At 42.0% G+C, this 18,188-nt stretch overlaps 1 protein-coding gene across 1 annotated transcript in view; it reads right to left on the bottom strand.

The window, feature by feature from the left end:
• The window catches only part of itga8 (integrin, alpha 8), a gene marked incomplete at its 5' end in the record, with an annotated part of 193,850 nt that overhangs the window by 106,047 nt on the left and 69,615 nt on the right, over positions 1-18,188 (bottom strand). Inside the window, 2 exons of the mRNA XM_061914761.1 lie at positions 35-87; positions 8,384-8,440. Of these exons, the coding sequence (XP_061770745.1) occupies positions 35-87; positions 8,384-8,440 (110 nt within the window). The remainder of the gene's footprint in view (positions 1-34; positions 88-8,383; positions 8,441-18,188) is intronic.

The raw sequence follows: 18,188 nt of genomic DNA, 5'->3' as shown, positions 1-18,188 counted from the left end.
AAAAGTCCCAGTGACAGTGACATGGTGCACCTACCCGTCGCCGTTCAGGTCGGTTGCAGCCACAGAGTAGCCAAAATAAGAGGCCATCTGAGGGAAAGAGGAAGGAATTTACTAAATGATAATATACCGTGTTTTTCGGATTATAAATCGCAGTTTTTTTCATAGTTAGGCCGGGGGTGCGAATTATACTTTGGAGTGATTTATGTGTGTAATTATTAGACTTGGACTTCCTTTTTATTGTCATTCAAATTTGAACTTTACAGTACAAATAAGAACAAAATTTTGTTGCATAAGCTCATGGTAGTGCAGGATAAAAAAAAAAGCAATAAGGTGCAGATATAAATAAACAGATTACTGTACAGATAAAGACATTGCACTTTTTCACATGCGTCCATGTTTATGGATGTATGTTATATTGTCTTTTTTATTCCAGTGAGTTAATCCATTTTGGGGGTAGTTGAGGGGATAGTTTAATTATGATGCGTTCAAGAGTCTTACGGCCTGAGGGAAGAAGCTGTTACAGAACCTGGAGGTTCTGCTACGGAGGCTGCGGAACCTCTTCCTAGAGTCCAGCAGTGAAAACAGTTATTGGTGGGGGTGGGAGGAGTCTTTGCAGATTTTCTGAACCCTGGTCAGGCAGCGGCTTTTTGCGATCTCCTGGATAGGAGGAAGAGGAGTCCAGATAATCTTTTCCACCGTCCTCACCACTATCTGGAGAGACTTCCAGTCTGAGGCATTGCAGGCTCCAGTCCAGACAGAGATGCTGTTGGTCAGCAGGCTCTCTATAGGGCCTCTGTAGAATGTGGTGAGAATGGGGGGAGGGAGCTGTGCTCTTTTCATCCGACGCAAAAAGTGCATGTGCTGCTGAGCTCTTTTTACAAGAGCTCCGGTGTGTAGGGACCACATTATATTGTATTAACACATTATCGTAAAATATTAAATCATATTATTTATCTCATTCACGTAAGAGACAAGGTGTATATCAGCAATCGTCTCACACACACACACACACACACACACACACACACACACACACACACACACACACACACACACACACACACACACACACACACACACACACGTGCATTGTGAAAAAAATATGTTACCTGCTACGCCGCAAAAACTGAAAGCTAAGTAAGATTAGATATCTCAAATAAGGGTGATATTTGCTTATTATCTGTCTGATAAAATCATTCTTCTCACTAAGCAGATTACTCATTTTGGTCCAAAATTATCTCAGTAAGATATTACAGTTTGTAGCTGAGATTTTATAACCTATATTGAGTAAAACATGCTTGAAACTAGAATATCAACTATTGCAAAGCTGTGTCATTTGCTTATTTTCTGTCTGATAAGATCATTCTTCTCACTAAACAGATTACTTGTTTTGGTCCTGAATTATCTCAGTAAGATATTACAGTTTGTAGCTGAGATTTTATAGATAGATAGATAGTACTTTATTGATTCCTTCAGGAGAGTTCCTTCAGGAAAATTAAAATTCCAGCAGCAGTGTACAGAGTTGAGATCAATTTAAAGAAAAAAGTAAAAAGTAAATAATGGGGGTTTAAAAGGAAACAAAATAGAGAAATATTACAAAAAGAATAAAAACAATGGGAATAACAATATAACAGTAAAATAAGAATATAACAAGACAAAGTAGGCAGTAGTGACCATGTTATGAAAACGTATTGCACTGTTAATGTTTTGCATCCCCTGTCATCCTAATGCCCCCCGTCCCCCGTCCCAGAGAGGAGTTGTACAGTCTAATGGCGTGTGGGACAAAGGAGTTCTTGAGTCTATTAGTCCTGCACTTGGGATAAAGCAGTCTAGCACTGAACAGGCTCCTCTGGCTACTGATAACGCTATGCAGAGGGTGACTGGCATCATCCAGGATGCTCACTAGTTTGTCAACAGTCCTCTTCTCTGCCACCGTCACCAGTGAGTCCAGTTTCATTCCGATTGTAGAACCGGCCCGCCTGATCAGTTTCTCAAGTCTGGAGCTGTCCTTCTTAGATGTACTGCCCCCCCAGCACACTACCATGTAGAACAGAACACTGGCAACCACAGACTGGTAGTACATCCACAGGAGTTTTCTACAAATGTTGAAAGAGTGCAGTCTCCTGAGGAAGTACAGCCTGCTCTGTCCTTTCTTGTACTGGTGGTCCGCGTTAACAGTCCAGTCCAGCTTATTGTCCACCCAAACCCCGAGGTACTTGAATGAGTCCACGGTCTGTACCTCAACTCCCTTATGACCTATATTGAGTAAAACATGCTTGAAACTAGAATATCAACTGTTGCAAAGCTGTGTCATCAGCACTCACAAGTATAAAACTACTTTATTAAAGTAATAATTTCTTACTTCTAGCATGAAAAAAAAAAATCATGATGCCAACCGCATATCATTATGTCAAGATAATGGCATTAGCGTTTACTTGAGTTAAGAATATTTTTCAACATATTGAGCAAAAAGGTCTCTTTTTTCGACCAGGAAAAGTGCACTTATTAGTGAGAATATACTTGGGTTCATTGAGGTTAGCTAATTTTACTTGTTTTGGAAAGTCTTGACAAGCCAACTTTTCTTGTTCTATCAGCAGATAATTTTGCTTAGTTCAAATAAAATACCCCTCATTTTTGTATATATTTTTTTCTCCTGTTTTTGAACACTGACTTTTTGCAGTGTACTACTTCCGTACCTATGAAAATGTATCCTTTAAACATTGGCGGTAACTTATAAAAACTGAGAAGGAAAAGGAAATCATATACAGCAGATAACAAGCTGGAAGTAGTGAAATATGCAGCAGAAAACGGCAATCGAGCAGCAGAAAGAAAGTTTGAGTAAGCGAGAAACTTGGAAGGGACTGGCGAAAAGCGGAGGCTACTCTTACTGAAATGAAGAAAACTAAAAAAGTTAATCGCGGGCTAAAAGCTAGGTGGTAACAGCTCGAGGAACAAATTCACAAATGGGTTCTTGAAAATTGCCTTTCAAATGTCTATTCTTGGTGTTGGATTTTATCAAATACATTTCCCCCAAAAACGCAACTTATACTCTAGTGCGGCTTATATATGTTTTTTTCCTTCTTTATTATGCATTTTCGGCCGGTGCGACTCATACTCAGGAGCGATTTATAATCCGAAAAATACAGTACTGTGGAATCTAAAGCAAGGGTGGCAAATTAATTTTAGATCGCGGGCCACATGGAGAAAAATAAACTCCCAAGTGGGCCAGACTGGTAAAATCACGGCACGATAACTTAAAAATAAAGACAACTTCAGATTGTTTTGTTTCTTTAAAAATAGAACAAGCACATTCTGAAATTGTAGAAATTATAATGGTGTTGTTTTTTTGTTTTTTTTTACAATTACCTGTTGCGATTAATAGTATATATACTTTATTTTTCGTCATTTATATTTTCTGAATAAGTTATATGAAAATGTTCATCGGTAAACTCATTGGTGTTCATTTTCAATCTATCAAGATAAAAAAATTATACCAAAATCAAAAAAACAGTATGTTATTTAGGTAGTTTTATCATTTTCCTCGACTGATGAACTAACATCATGTGGTTTATTTTGTACCTATGTAGCATCATCTACAAAGATACAAAGAATTGGTAGTGCGACATCCAGTGGACACATTTAGAACAGCTGCTTTATTCATTCAAAATTTTCTGAGTAATTTTTATACTTAGCAAACTCATCCCGCGGGCCGGATAAAACCTGTTCGCAGGCCTGAATTGGCACTCTGGCCATACGTTTGACACCCCTGATTTAAAGTCAATCTTCGTAGCAGGTTTTTAACTTTCTTTTTTTTTAAGCTGCTGCCACTCCATGGAGTCAACAGCTGCCTGACAGTTCTACGTTGTTATTCACACGGTCCAATAAATGTGCACAACGTAAGTACAATACACATTTTGGAGACACTTGCTAATGCGATGCAATAAAAAGTTTTGTCTAAACTTTTGACTGGTACTGTAATTTTAGCGGAAGTCTTCATCATCTTGAAAACTTGAATGAATAGTCACAACAAATATATAATGTCCAGTTTGGAAAATACCAAAAATATTCTAGTCAAACATCCAGTGGAAAGTTTCTGGGAATTTTTCAAAGATTTTTTAACCATTTAAACCCCCTCTCCACTCACCACGCTTGGGATAAATATACCGGCAATAACTGCAATAGATTCAATACTAAAGATTCCCTTTGCAACTGAATCCCAGAACTTGTAAAGTGAAAGTAAAAGTAAAAGTGAAAATAAAAGTAAAGTGAAAGTAAAAGGAAAGGAAAAACAAGTAAACACGATATCAATCAAAAAAGTTAGGGATATTTGGCTTTTGAATGGAATTGAGGGTAAACCTTAAAATGCACTGCATGATAACTTTTACAATGCAACTTAAAGGAACGCAAAACTTTTAGGAAATTTTGCCTATCATCCAAAATCCCTGTGTGAGACAAGAACACACGTATTTCTCTTTGCTGTGCGTTTAAAATAGTAAAAAACTGCTAGTACAAGGTGGCTAACAATGCAGGCAATGAGGAGTCTTCTATTCCGTCAATAAATTAAATTCCAACAACTTTATTCATCTCTCAAGGGGGAATTAATTCATCAAACCCTCTAAAACAAAACCCTCCAAAAACGTTTTATATACACACTGTGAGTATGTATGTAACGTAGTAACCGGCACATCCATGATACCATGTAATTATTACAGTATTTGCCTATTTTAAGGATTAGCAACTTCTCACCTGTGCGCATTGAAAAAAGTAGTTCCTCTGTGTTAGCTCCAACACTAACAATGACGCTTTACCTTGGTTAAAGGGGAAATGCCTTTTTTGGGGGAATTTTGCCTATTGTTCTCAATCATTATGAAATACATGCTAAAAGATGGATTAAAAAAAGTGCATTGTAAATATTAAATAAACGTAATTAAAAGTCCGCTACAGCGGAGCCAATGGAAGCTACACTATTTCGCCCATAAAATCAAATGAATAACCATTCAAAAAGCGGCAACAAAACTCCATTTACATTTTGTGACTTGAATATTAACCAAGTATTAGTAATATTTTTATTATAAGCGCTAATGCAGACAAACTATTTATAGCAGCGACATGATCATTCTGTGTGTTCCCATGTTTACATCATCGAGTAGTCTGCTGCTTCATCGCTTCGCTGCTCCCTGCAAGTTTATTTTAAATCATAAATTATGCCTCTCACCTGGACATGAGACATCCGAGTAGGTAATACGATTAGTTTGGACACTTTGAGAGCCATTTAGGACCTGGAACTAGCAAAGAAAAGACACAAAAAGCGCGTATTGTCCACCCCACCTCGTTTCTTCATGAAGATTATGTGACATTTTCCATCTAAAAGGGAATATATGAACATCCCAGCAGTCTGCAGCCTAATGACAGCAGACCTGGTACAGTAAGATATGTTTTATTATGTTTGTTGGCTCTCATATAGTCTGCAGTGAGCAGTCATCCGTGATGAAGAAAAAAAAAAAAAAAACATTGATACATTTTTGAAATAATGCCCAGCGTATGCTTAAAATTATCAAAATCTGTAAATGTGCCTGTTACTACATTACATATATATTTACATCATGTATACAAAAACCCTAATGGAGGTGTTTGTGTTGGGAACTCGCATGGCTGCAGTTGTGTGTCCCCGAGTATGCAAGAATCCAGGAGAGTTGAGTGAAGGTAAGAGGAATTTAATACACATAAGAAAATAACAAAAGCAAACATAAAGCAGTCGTGCAAAGTAACGTTCTCAACATGATATTAACTTCGAGCACTGAGGAGTGCTCGAGTGAAACATAAACAGACCTATGTTGATTGACAGCAGCTGAGGACCGCTGCCAATCAACGGCGAGTGTGACAAAAACAGTGCTCAGCGGAGTAAACAGGAAGTATAACAAAATAAGAGCACTGAACAGGGAATAAAGTACAAAACACGAAAAACTATCAGAAATTAAGTGACAGATTGTCACAGTTTGGATGTTTTAAGGGCTTTATAGGCAGAATCAAACGGCTCCCATAAGTTCCATCGTAAGCAGGCCTTTGATCAAATTGATTTAATATTTAGAATGCAAAAAAAACCATCCATCAGCATGTCTTTTATAATGATTGGGAACGATAGGCAAAGATCCAAAAAAAGGTGCAGTTGAAATGGGGAAAATCCTGATCCAGATGACTGTTTAAAAATAGATTGTAATAGAACCAGGACATTCATGGATCACACACCTGTTGTGAATTTTACCTTGTTATAGAACAAGTTGTGGAAAGAGTACTGAAACATTCCACATTTGGACATACAGTGTATGTTGTCTGTTGCTGTTTAAGTGCCACACACACTACACTTACAAAACCCAAAACCAGTGAAGTTGGCACGTTGTGTAAAAATCATAAATAAAAACAGAATACAATGATTTGCAAATTCTTTTCAACTTACATTCAATTGAATAGACTGCAAAGACAAGATATTTAATGTTCAAACTGTAAAACTTTGTTATGTTTTGCAAATATTAGCTCATTTGGAATTTGATGCCTGCAACATGTTTTTAAAGGCTTCACGGTGGAAGAGGGGTTAGTGCGTCTGCCTCACAATACAAAGTTCCTGCAGTCCTGGGTTCAAATCCAGGCTCGGGATCTTTCTGTGTGGAGTTTGCATGTTCTCCCCGTGAATGCGTGGGTTCCCTCCGGGTACTCCGGCTTCCTCCCACCTCCAAAGACATGCACCTGGGGATAGGTTGATTGGCAACACTAAATTGGCCCTAGTGTGTAAATGTGAGTGTGAATGTTGTCTGTCTATCTGCGTTGGCCCTGCGATGAGGTGGCAACTTGTCCAGGGTGTACCCTGCCTTCCGCCCGATTGTAGCTGAGATAGGCGCCAGCGCCCCCCGCGACCCCGAAAGGGAATAAGCGGTAGAAAATGGATGGATGGATGAACATGTTTTTAAAAAGCTGGCACAAGTGGGGAAAAAGGACTGAGAAAGTTGAGGAATGCTCATCAAACACTTATTTGGAACATCCCACTGGTGAACAGGCTAATTGGGAACAGGTGGTTGCCATGATTGCGTATAAAAGCAGCGTCTATGAATTGGTCAGTCATTCACAAACAAGGATGGGGCGAGGGTCACCACTTTGTGAACAAATAAATGCGTGAGCAAATTGACCAAAATTTTAAGAACAACATTTCTCAAAGAGCTATTGCAATGAATTTAGGGATTTCACCATCTACAATCCGTAATATCATCAAAAGGTTCAGATCTGGAGAATCTGGAGAAATCACTGCACGTACCATTAAATGCCCGTGACTTTCGATCCCTCAGGCAGTACTGCATCAAAAACCGACATCAGTGTGTAAAGCACATCACCACATGGGCCCAGGAACACTTCAGAAAACCTCTGTCAGTAACTACTGCTCGTCGCTACATCTGTAAGTGCAAGATAAAGCTTTACTATGCAAAGCGAAAGCCATTTATCAACAACACCCAGAAACTCCTCCGGCTTCAATGGGCCCGAGCTCATCTAAGATAGACTAATGCAAAGTGTAAAAGTGTTCTGTGGACTCACGAGTCCACATTTCAAATTGTTTTTGGAAACTGTGGATGTCCTGTCCTACGGAACAAAGAAGAAAAGAACCATCCGAATTGTTATAGGCGCAAAGTTCCAAAGCCAGCAACTGTGATGGTATTGGGGTGTATTAATGCCCAAAGCATGGGTAACTTTCACATCTGTGAAAGCACCATTGAACTCGAAAGGAACAAACAGGTTTTGGAGCAACATATGTTGCCATCCAAGGAAACGTTATCATGGACGCCCCTGCTTATTTCAGCAAGACAATGCCAAGCCACGTGTTACAACAGCATGGCTTCGTAGTAAAATAGAGTGGGTACTAGACTGGCCTGCCTGTAGTCCAGATCTTTCTTCCATTGAAAATATGTGGCACATTATGAAGCCTAAAATACCACAACGGACTGTTGAACAACTTAAGCTGTGCATCTAGCAAGAATGGGAAAGAATTCCTAATGAAAAACTTACAAAATCGGTCTCCTCAGTTCCCAAAGGTTTATTGAGTGCTGTTAAAAGGAAAGGCCATGTAACACAGTGGTAAAAATGCCCTTGTGCCAACTTTTTTGCAGTGTGTTGCTGCCATTAAATTCTAAGTTAATGATTATTTGCACAAAAAGAAAACAAGTTTCTCAGTTCGAACATTGATTATCTTGTCTTTGCAGTATATGTATATTGAATACAAGTTGAAGAGGATTTGCAAATCATTGTGTTCTGTTTTTATTTACGAATCAACTTCATTGGTTTTGGGTTTTGTAGATACCTCCAAACTCTGCCCTCCATTGCATCCTTTTACTGAGGCACCTACCTGTTCCCCTGTGAAGTTCCGGATGAAGGTCAGGTTGGAAGAGTTGATCATCACCACCTAAAAGAAGACAACTCATGGAATGACTCGGCAAGGTTTGTCTTTGCTAAGCAAACACACAAAACAACGCAACAAAATAACCAAATTTCAAACCGAGCTTAAAATGCCTTTCATTTCCCCTGCCTTCCCCCATTACCATCCTCTGTTCTGCCCCTTCAACCCCCCCGCCCCCATTTCTTCCCCCCAAACTAACCCTGCTTGTGGAGAGCGATGGAGGGGGAGGCTGAGAATTCCTTAATAAGACCTAAAATAACAACCACATGGAGACAGCCGGGGGCTTAACACACACACACACACACACACACACACACACACACACACACACACACACACACACACACACACACACGCAAACATGCACACACACATTCAAGAGGATACTGGTTGAGCAAATTACAGATGTTACAAAGACACACTACAGGCACAAGTAGAGCAAATGAGAATAAACACAAATATTGAACCTTTGTTTTGACCAGTCCTAAAAGGATGGTGGGGGCGACCCTGGTGATGGGACATGAAAACAACCAAGCTCGCGACCCCACTTCAGCATCCTAAAAAACACACAGTCGCAGGATGTGTGTACTCTGCATGGTCCGTGTTTGAGAGAGGGCGACGCGGGGCGACGCGGGGTCAGCGCCCTCCACATGCAGAGGAAGCTGTGTGTCATTAGGGAGGACCGACACAGTCAGCCCCGGGGGCACGTTCCCACAAGAGCACACAGCCATTAAACACACAGCGCCACATAAAGCGTCTGAGCGGACCGTGCGGACCCACAAATGTCTGTTTGGTACTGTAACCCCTCAGGGTACTTTAAGGCCTCTCCTGTACATTTCCCCACCTCTACTTTAACATGCCAGTTTCGTAAATCTTGAAGACACTAGACAAGTTCAAGGCTCAGGTCGAAAATCCTGACCAGATGCCCAAACCACCTCATCTGGCTTCTCTCGATGTGGAGGAGCAGCGGCTTTACTTTGAGTTCCTCCCGGATGACAGAGCTTCTCACCCTATCTCTAAGGGAGAACCCCGCCACCCGACGGAGGAAACTCATTCCGGCCGCTTGTACCCGTGATCTTATCCTTTCGGTTATGACCCAAAGCTCAGGACCTTTGGTGAGGATGGGAACGTAGATCGACTGGTAAATTGAGAGCTTTGCCTTCCGGCTCAGCTCCTTCTTCACCACAACGGATCGGTAAAACGTCCGCATTACTGAAGACGCCGCACCGATCCACCTGTCGATCTCACGATCCACTCTTCCCCCACTCGTGAACAAGACTCCTAGGTACTTGAACTCCCCCACAAGTATTTGTGCTCTCTAAAGTTTACTCATCCATGATTGAGCCTTTTTGACCCTTTAGGCTTCCATGCACTAGATTGTGAACAGAACCAAACAAGTCCTAGTCAAAGTGAGTATGACATAAGATTTGCTTTTGTAAAAAGTTTGCTCCCAGCTTACTTGAACACAAACATTTGTACAATTTAGGGTGCAGTTTTATTGCTTCAGAGGGATAACCCCCTATCCTCCCTGTCACTGCACTCACACTGCCCTGCACTCATTCAGACTTTACAACACTGGATTACTGTAACATTACTGGCTTCATGGATTGTTTTACGTCATTTATATATATACATATATATATATATATATATATATATGTATATATATATATATATATATATATATATATATATATATATATATATATATATATAAATATATATATAAACATATCATTTATATACATTGGCGTCACTACAGACAGTGATTTTAAATTTGACAAACAAGTCAATGGCGTTTTAAATTTGTGTTTTTTTTTCATCTTCGTCTTTTAGCAAAGGTAAAACCGTTTATATCTTTTAACCTTTTTGAACAAGTCGTGCATGCTTTTATTTCAAGTCTCCTGGACTACTGCGATGCACTTTATGCTGGCATTAGCCAAAAGCTCTCTCCGGGTTGCAGTTAGTCCAGAACGCGGCAGTACGACTTTTAACAGGGGCCAGGAAACACCAGCACATAACCCCAATTCTTGAGACTTTGCACTGGCTCCCTGTTCATTTTAGAATTGATTTTAAAATCTTGCTGTTTGCTTTTAAAGCTTTGCATGGACTGTCACCTCATTATATCTCAGACCTCATCCAAATTTCCACTCCTGCTTGCGCTCTTAGGTCAGAGAGCCTGCTCAAGCTCGTGGTGCCCAAGACAAGACTTAAAACCAGGGGAGACAGGGCCTTCTCTGTGGTCGGCCCTAAACTTTGGAACACTCTGCCCCTCCATGTTCGATCTACTTCCACAGTGGAGTGTTTTAAGTCTCGTCTTAAGGCGTACTTTTATTCTCTGGCTTTTAACACTACGTGAGTCGTGTAGTCCTCTGTGTTTTTAAATGTAGCTTTTTATTTCTTATTTTAATTGGTTTTACCCTTTAAAACTGTTTTTAATCATATTTTTTTTAATATTGTTTTAAAATTGGTTTTATATTTGGAAACATTTTTTTTGTTTAAATGTGCTATACAAATAAAGTGGAATGAATTGGATTGATTTTCTTTATTTTGTGTTGTTCAAGGTGGCAATTATCTTTAACTAGTGAAGGACCACCAATACTCATTATACCATTTAAACCAGACCTGGGCAAATTAAGGCCTGGGGGCCACATGCGGCCTGTTAAGCTTTTCAATCTGGCCCGCCGGACATTCCCAAAAATTTTTCTTAGATCTTTAATATTTATGGTTTTGGACATCGCAACTTGCCGTAGTTGTAAGCAATGCATGATGGGAATCCGGATGTTGTGTCGTTGTATTGAAGTGCCGGCTGAAATAAAGACACGCTAAGAAATAGCTCCGTGCCCGTCTACTTAATGGGTCGTAGACAAACATACAAATAATAGGAACATATATAACAAGTGGCGACGAGGGGGTTTGAGATCCCACGGGCGCGGTATGTTTGGATTGTGTGTGTGTGGTCAAGTTTTATGAGTGGCGGTGATTTACTGAAGAGAAGCTAACGCGGCTAGTTAGCATTTGGCGCGTCTGTTGTGAACAGCGCGAAGAAAAAAAAAAAAAAAGAGAAGAGGAGACGCGTTACATTGCCGGAGGGAGGACCCGTCTGAGGAGGAGGAATTGTCAGAGGATATTGCTTATAACCAAGAGCCTGAAAGGAAAATGGCAGGAGTTGTTGGTAATATTGGCCCTTTTGATGAGCACGTGGAACAGTGGAGTGCATATGCAGAACGTTTTGACTTTTGTATTGGCAAATGACATTGCTAATGATAAAGTAGTACCCACATTTTTGTCAGTGATGGGTCCAAAGACATATAATTTGTTGCGTGACCTGCTGCAGCCCACCAAACCGGGGACCAAAACCTATGCAGAAACAGTGGATGTTCTGACCCAACATTTTTCACCCAAACCATTAATGCTCGCTGAAAGGTTTAGATTCCACAGACGAAATCAAGAAGAGGGGGAATCTGTTACCATGTTTGTTGCAGCGCTGAGGAAATTAGCTGAGCATTGTGAATTTGGGCAAGGTTTAAATGATGCATTAAGAGACAGATTGGTCCTCGGACTGAGAAATGAAGCCGCTCAGAAAAAACTGCTGACCGAAAGTAACCCGACGTTGCAAAAAGTCATTTAAATCAGTGTCGCCATGGAAATGGCTTCAAAGGAGGCTCACCAAATGAACGCTACAGGTGGAGTGCATACAGTTCAAACGGATAGACCTAGTGGACAAGGGACATGTATCCGTTGTGGAAAATCAGGACACCTAGTCATCTCATGCTGGTGTAAAGATATGGACTGTCGCAGTTGTGGAAGAAGAGGCCATATCGAGCGGGCCTGCTTAAGAAAAAAGAACAAGGAGAAAACTTCAAAGTCTGCCAACATACATGACTCTGTGAAGAACAGGAGGAAAACACAGGTGCACACTGTGAGACAAAGGGAGACTGTGTCCAGCAATTCTTCGGAAGGAGAACAGGAGATGAGTGTACACACACTGAATATAATGAATATGGATGAAGATTCAGAGGGTTATTGGGTGGAGCCCATGCTGGAGGGGCACCCAGTGAGTATGCAAATAGACACTGGTTCAAAAACATCCATCATCTCAGAGGGGGTCTACAAAAAAGTTTTGGGACACCTTACGCTGCGACCGTCTGATACTAGGTTCAAAACCTATCTAGGGGAACCTGTACCCATGCAGGAATGACTGATGTCGTGGTCCACAGTAACAATCAGGTGAGGAAGCTCCCCATCTATATTGTTAAAGGTAATTACCCGGCTATTCTGGGACGTGTGTGGCTAGAGAAAATGAAGCTAAGCTGGCACATTGTAAAAATGGTATCACCGACGGCTACTAGTCTAGCTGCTATTTTGAGGAAACATGATGAGGTTTTCCAGAAAGAGTTGGGCAGTATGAAGGACATTACTGTTAAGCTAAACATTAAACCGAAAACAACACCAAAGTTTATGAAGGCTAGGTCTGTACCATATGCTATTCGATCAAAAGTGGGGGATGAGTTGGACGCCTTAGTTAAAAGCGGTGTTTTGGAACCGGTGACTGTCAGCGAGTGGGCCATGCCCATAGTTCCCGTACACAAGAAAACGGGAGAAATACGAATCTGTGGAGATTTTAAGGTGACACTGAACCCTGTACTGTCGGCAGAGCAGTATCTTCTTCCCCGTATTGACGATTTGTTTGCCGGGCTGAGTAAGGGGCAAAAGTTTAGCAAAATAGACCTGAACCAAGCCTACTTACAGATGCACGTTCATGAGGATTCTAAAGACTTGCTCACCATAACTACGCAAAAGGGGCTTTTCAGATATTGTCGACTCCCTTTTGGGATCACATCAGCCCCTGCACTTTTCCAACGTGCCATGGATCAGATCCTACATGGCCTCCCTGGTGTACAGTGCTATTTGGACGATATTCTGTGCACAGGAAGTACGGACCAAGAACATTTGGACAATTTGGATGCTGCTCTTCAAAGGCTGAAAGAGTATGGGCTCAGGGTTCGCAAAGACAACTGTCTGTTGAATATTTGGGACATGTAATTGATGCCCGAGGGTTGCATACTGCGCCGTCAAAGGTTAGAGCGATAGTCGATGCCCCGCCGCCAGAGAATGTTAGCTTACGGAATTATTATGGTCGCTTTATACCGAACTTGTCATCCATGCTCAAGCCGATACATGACCTACTTTGTCAAGGAAAGAAGTGGAATTGGAGTGGTGCCTGTCAAGAGGTTTTTCAGAAAACAAAGGAGACATTAGTGACATCAGGGGTTCTGACCCATTTTGATCCATCACTCCCCATTCAGTTGGCCTGCGATGCATCCCCGTATGGAGTGGGGGCGGTCATTTCACATTTAATGCCGAACGGGGTAGAGAGGCCAATAGCATTTGCATCACGGACCTTGAACAAAGCAGAGACTAACTATGCTCAGATAGAGCGGGAGGCGTTGAGCATCGTCTATGGGGTTCGCAAGTTCCATCAGTACCTGTATGGGAGACAGTTTACACTGCTGACAGATCACCGACCCCTGACGACCATCCTGGGGTCGCACACTGTGTTACCCTCACTTGCCGCGAGTCGCATGCAGCGGTGGGCGTTGCTCTTGTCGGCTCACTCGCATGACATCAAGTATCGCAAGGCTGACCTGCACGGCAACGCCGATGCACTGTCCAGGTTGCCTCTTCCTATCACCAGGCCTGAGCCACGGGTAGCAGAAATCTTTTACTTCAGTCAGGTGGATGGTGCGCCAGTTTCTGCTGCTCATGTGAGTAGGGCATCTCGCACGGACCCTGTCCTGTCTGCGGTGATGGACATGGTGATGGGGGGTAGATCAGGTAGCGATGCCCCCAGTATTCAACCTTATCTCTCCAGGAGAGCAGAACTGTCTGTGCAATCTGGTTGCTTACTGTGGGGGAGGAGGGTGGTTATCCCGCCATCATTGCGTAAATCTGTTCTGCAGCAGCTCCATGCAGGTCACAGTGGAATAGTTCGAATGAAGGAGATAGCAAGGAGTTACTTCTGGTGGCCAGGAGTGGACAGAGAGATAGAGACTACCGCCTCATGCCAAGAAGTTAGGAAGGCACCCCAACTAGCTCCTCTACATCCCTGGGAGTTTCCCGAAGAACCATGGCAACGGGTGCACATTGATTTTGCAGGACCTGTAGAGGTTTGTATGCTCCTTGTGTGTGTGGACGCCCACAGTAAGTGGCCGGAAGTGGCCATAATGAAAACCACTACCACTGCAAAGACGATTGAGAGGCTGGGGGAGATTTTCAGCCGGTTTGGTTCTCCTCTTCAGTTGGTCTCAGATAACGGGCCACAACTGGTGTCACAAGAAATTACTACCTTCCTTGAAGCAAATGACGTACAACACATTCGATCCGCACCATTTCACCCTGCGACCAACGGTCTGACTGAAAGGTTTGTGCAGACCATGAAGAAAGCTTTGAAGACATCTCAAGAGCAAGGATCATTTCATCAGAGATTGCATAGATTCCTGTTGAGCTATAAGAATACCCCCCATGCACTACTAAAGTTTCCCCCGCTTCTCTGATGTTCAAAAGAAACCTTCGAACAAACTTTGACTTTCTGAAGCCGACAACGGTGAAGGATATTGTTCAGCATCAACAGGAGAAACAGATTCAACAAAGAATGCAGAAGGCTAAAGAAAGAGTCTTCTTTCCGGATGAGCCAGTGTTAGCAAGGAACTACAGTACTGGCCCCCGATGGGTGTCTGCAACTATAGTCAAGCAATCTGGTCCTGTCTCTTACACCGTCAGTACTGCTGCTGGACTGGTATGGAAAAGACACATCGATCAACTTCTTCAGGCGACACCATCGGCCCCCAACCAGCCGTCGGTGGATACTCCGAACGAGATAGAGTTCAGCGCACCCCATCTCCTGCTGCCACCACCCCAAAGAACAATGGAATATACCGGTGAGACTTCTGCTTTTGACTCTTCACTACAAGATCCTGTGATGGATGTTCCAACACGCACGGCTGTTCCAGAGTAACCCAGCGGAGACCGTAAGACTGAACATTCTGTTGAGCCCCGTTATCCGGTAAGAGAACGCCGTCCTCCAGAACGCCTAAATTTATAGACTCTATGTTTAGAGACAAACCCAAACCAACTGGGGCAGAATAATCCCCATTGGTGTGGTCACGGGGTGAGGCCGTTTAAACTCATCTCAGAGTTATGTTGGGTAACTGTTACCAAACAATGTAAAAAAAAAATTTTTTTTTAATTGGTGAAGTGCCCATGATACAGTTGAGTTATGGTGTTTTACTATAAGGATTTTGTTGTTGGGGGAGGATTTTTTCTAAGGGGGGAGGAGAAGTTATGTTTTTGGACATCGCAACTTGCCGTAGTTGTAAGCAACGCATGATGGGAATCCGGATGTTGTGTCGTTGTATTGAAGTGCCGGCTGACATAAAGACACGCTAAGAAATAGCTCCGTGCCCGTCTACTTAATGGGTCGTAGACAAACCTACAAATAATAGGAACATATATAACATTTAAGATGGAAAGTATAGCTGCCATTATGATGTGCACTCATGTTTTCTAATGACCGTAAGTCTTCAACTATACAAAGTATTTCAATGCTTGGAATTTGCGTTTATGGATGATATACAAGTTACTATGGTAACCTAATTAGTTGCTATAGTCATCTAATTAGTTACAATGGTCATCTACGTCACAGCAGCTCAGACGAGGCACCAAGCAGTGTGGGCGGGAAGCTTTTTCCACAAACGCAGAAGGAGATTTTCACAGCAAAGTTCTAAAGCTCAGTGATATATAGAATAGAATATAATAGAATAGAAAGCCTTTTATTGATCCCTTGGGGAAATTCAGCAAATATTAGATGTATTAGATTTTAGGTGAGTTCATTTTGTATCCTTTCACGTTCATATTTCATTTGTTGCGTTTCACTTGATTGTAAAATGTGTCGATCAAAAGGGGGTGTGACGTTCATATGTTGTCAATATTCAGTGTTTTATCGTTCATAGAAAAATGTAAAATTACATTACGTTTTTTTAAGGCAGCGAGGTTTTGTATTAGTGTTCCTAAAAAGAGATATACCTGCCCCCAGACACATTTTTTTCTCTAAATTTGGCCCCCGAGTCCAAGTAATTGCCCAGGCCTGATGTAAACAGACAGTGGACGCTTATGCATGTAGACTTTGTGCGAGATCAATCATGTATCTATCAATGTGCATGACCAACTGTGCTTGTACAGTGATTCAAAACAGGATTTTTGCATGTCAAGGAATGCATGCAGGCTCCTGTGCAGTAAAACTAATTTTATTGTGTTTATTTATCATTTCATTCACTCCACATTCACGCACAGTTGGTGATAAGCTTTATTTATTGCTTGACGGACACGTGGCAGTCAATTTGTGTCTACGGCCTTTCCGACCACCACCAAACTTTCAATCACATTCATATACAAGTGTGAACAAAACTGGGAGCAAGATGACTGAAGTGCCTTTCGCAAGGGCACAATGTCAGTGAAGAGGATGGCAAGGTTGGATTCATACCAGGAACCTTCCAGTTGCTGGACGACAGCTCTACCATCTGACGCCTAGGTATGTGTAGCAAATTCGGTACTTTTATTGGCAGCATCGAAAGTCTATTTTGCTACTGCCAGGTACTGGGTCACTTAAAATCAAACGATGACATATTTCGATACTTCAGCCAAACTGCCTCCATGTAATGTTGCAATTTTTCATGCCAACCAAGCAAGTATGCCTGAGAAAAAAAACTCTCAAACATACAGTAAAGCTCCACTTTTCCAAAATGCCCTAGCTCCCTACCTATCATATACATGCTACTGATTTGTCCTGTCCTGTGTCCTGGGCATGACGTTAAAGTGCATCCGGCAGTGGAGGCTCCTACAATATATGGGGTCTTGGGGCACTAGGAGGTTAACCCCTTTACTACTGTTACCCCAGGTGGCCCTTGGCAAAGGCCTAGTACCTGACTGCCCCCTAGCCAGGGATACGGTGAAGACCTCAAGGGCGGAGCAGGCGGAAGACGGTAGATTTAAGAACTACCACAACGGCTGCGATGGCAGAGGAAGGCTGCAGCAGAAAAGGGTCACCAGTTATCTTGGACTCAATTACCACTGGACCCTGACCCGATTCTATCAAGGATCGTGTGGTGACTGTCTGTGCACCAGTCTCCTCACGTTAAACAAAGTCACCCACAGGCATCCTCCATAAAGGGATACACGCCTACCAGGAGGTTCGTCATACTCGTTCGAGAGACTGCAGATAATGATGACTGATTAGAATTATGCATTTTAAATTTCTACACCTCTGAATTTGGTAATGGTAACTATGACTAAAAGGCATATTACAATCAAACAACTGGTGTGTAATAAGTACAATGCTTACAGTACAAACACTTGTGAGGTCTCAACCAGTGTTGTCCCGATACCAATACCGGTACCGGTAACAAAACGGATTTTGGTATTTTTTAGTACTTTTCAAAAAAGATATTATGATGCCAAAAAATATCGATGTAATCGCAGTAGTATTGACTAGATACGCTCCTGTGTTTGGTATCATTGGCGTTTGTTTACATTTTGAGGCCGGTAAGCTACGGTGTGTAGTGAAGCATGTTTAGCTATTACTCGTCCTGCAGGGATGATGCTTGTAAGAAATGTACTTTATTTGTTGCCATGGAGACGAGGATTAGTGATTTAGAAGTAGCTACAACAATACAGACTGCAGATGGACTTCAGCTTT

This window comes from Nerophis ophidion, linkage group LG11, assembly GCF_033978795.1.
Source record: "Nerophis ophidion isolate RoL-2023_Sa linkage group LG11, RoL_Noph_v1.0, whole genome shotgun sequence".
Classification (NCBI taxonomy): domain Eukaryota; kingdom Metazoa; phylum Chordata; class Actinopteri; order Syngnathiformes; family Syngnathidae; genus Nerophis; species Nerophis ophidion.
The sequence above is the reverse complement of the archived record's forward strand: the minus strand, read 5'-3'. Positions and strand labels throughout refer to the sequence as shown.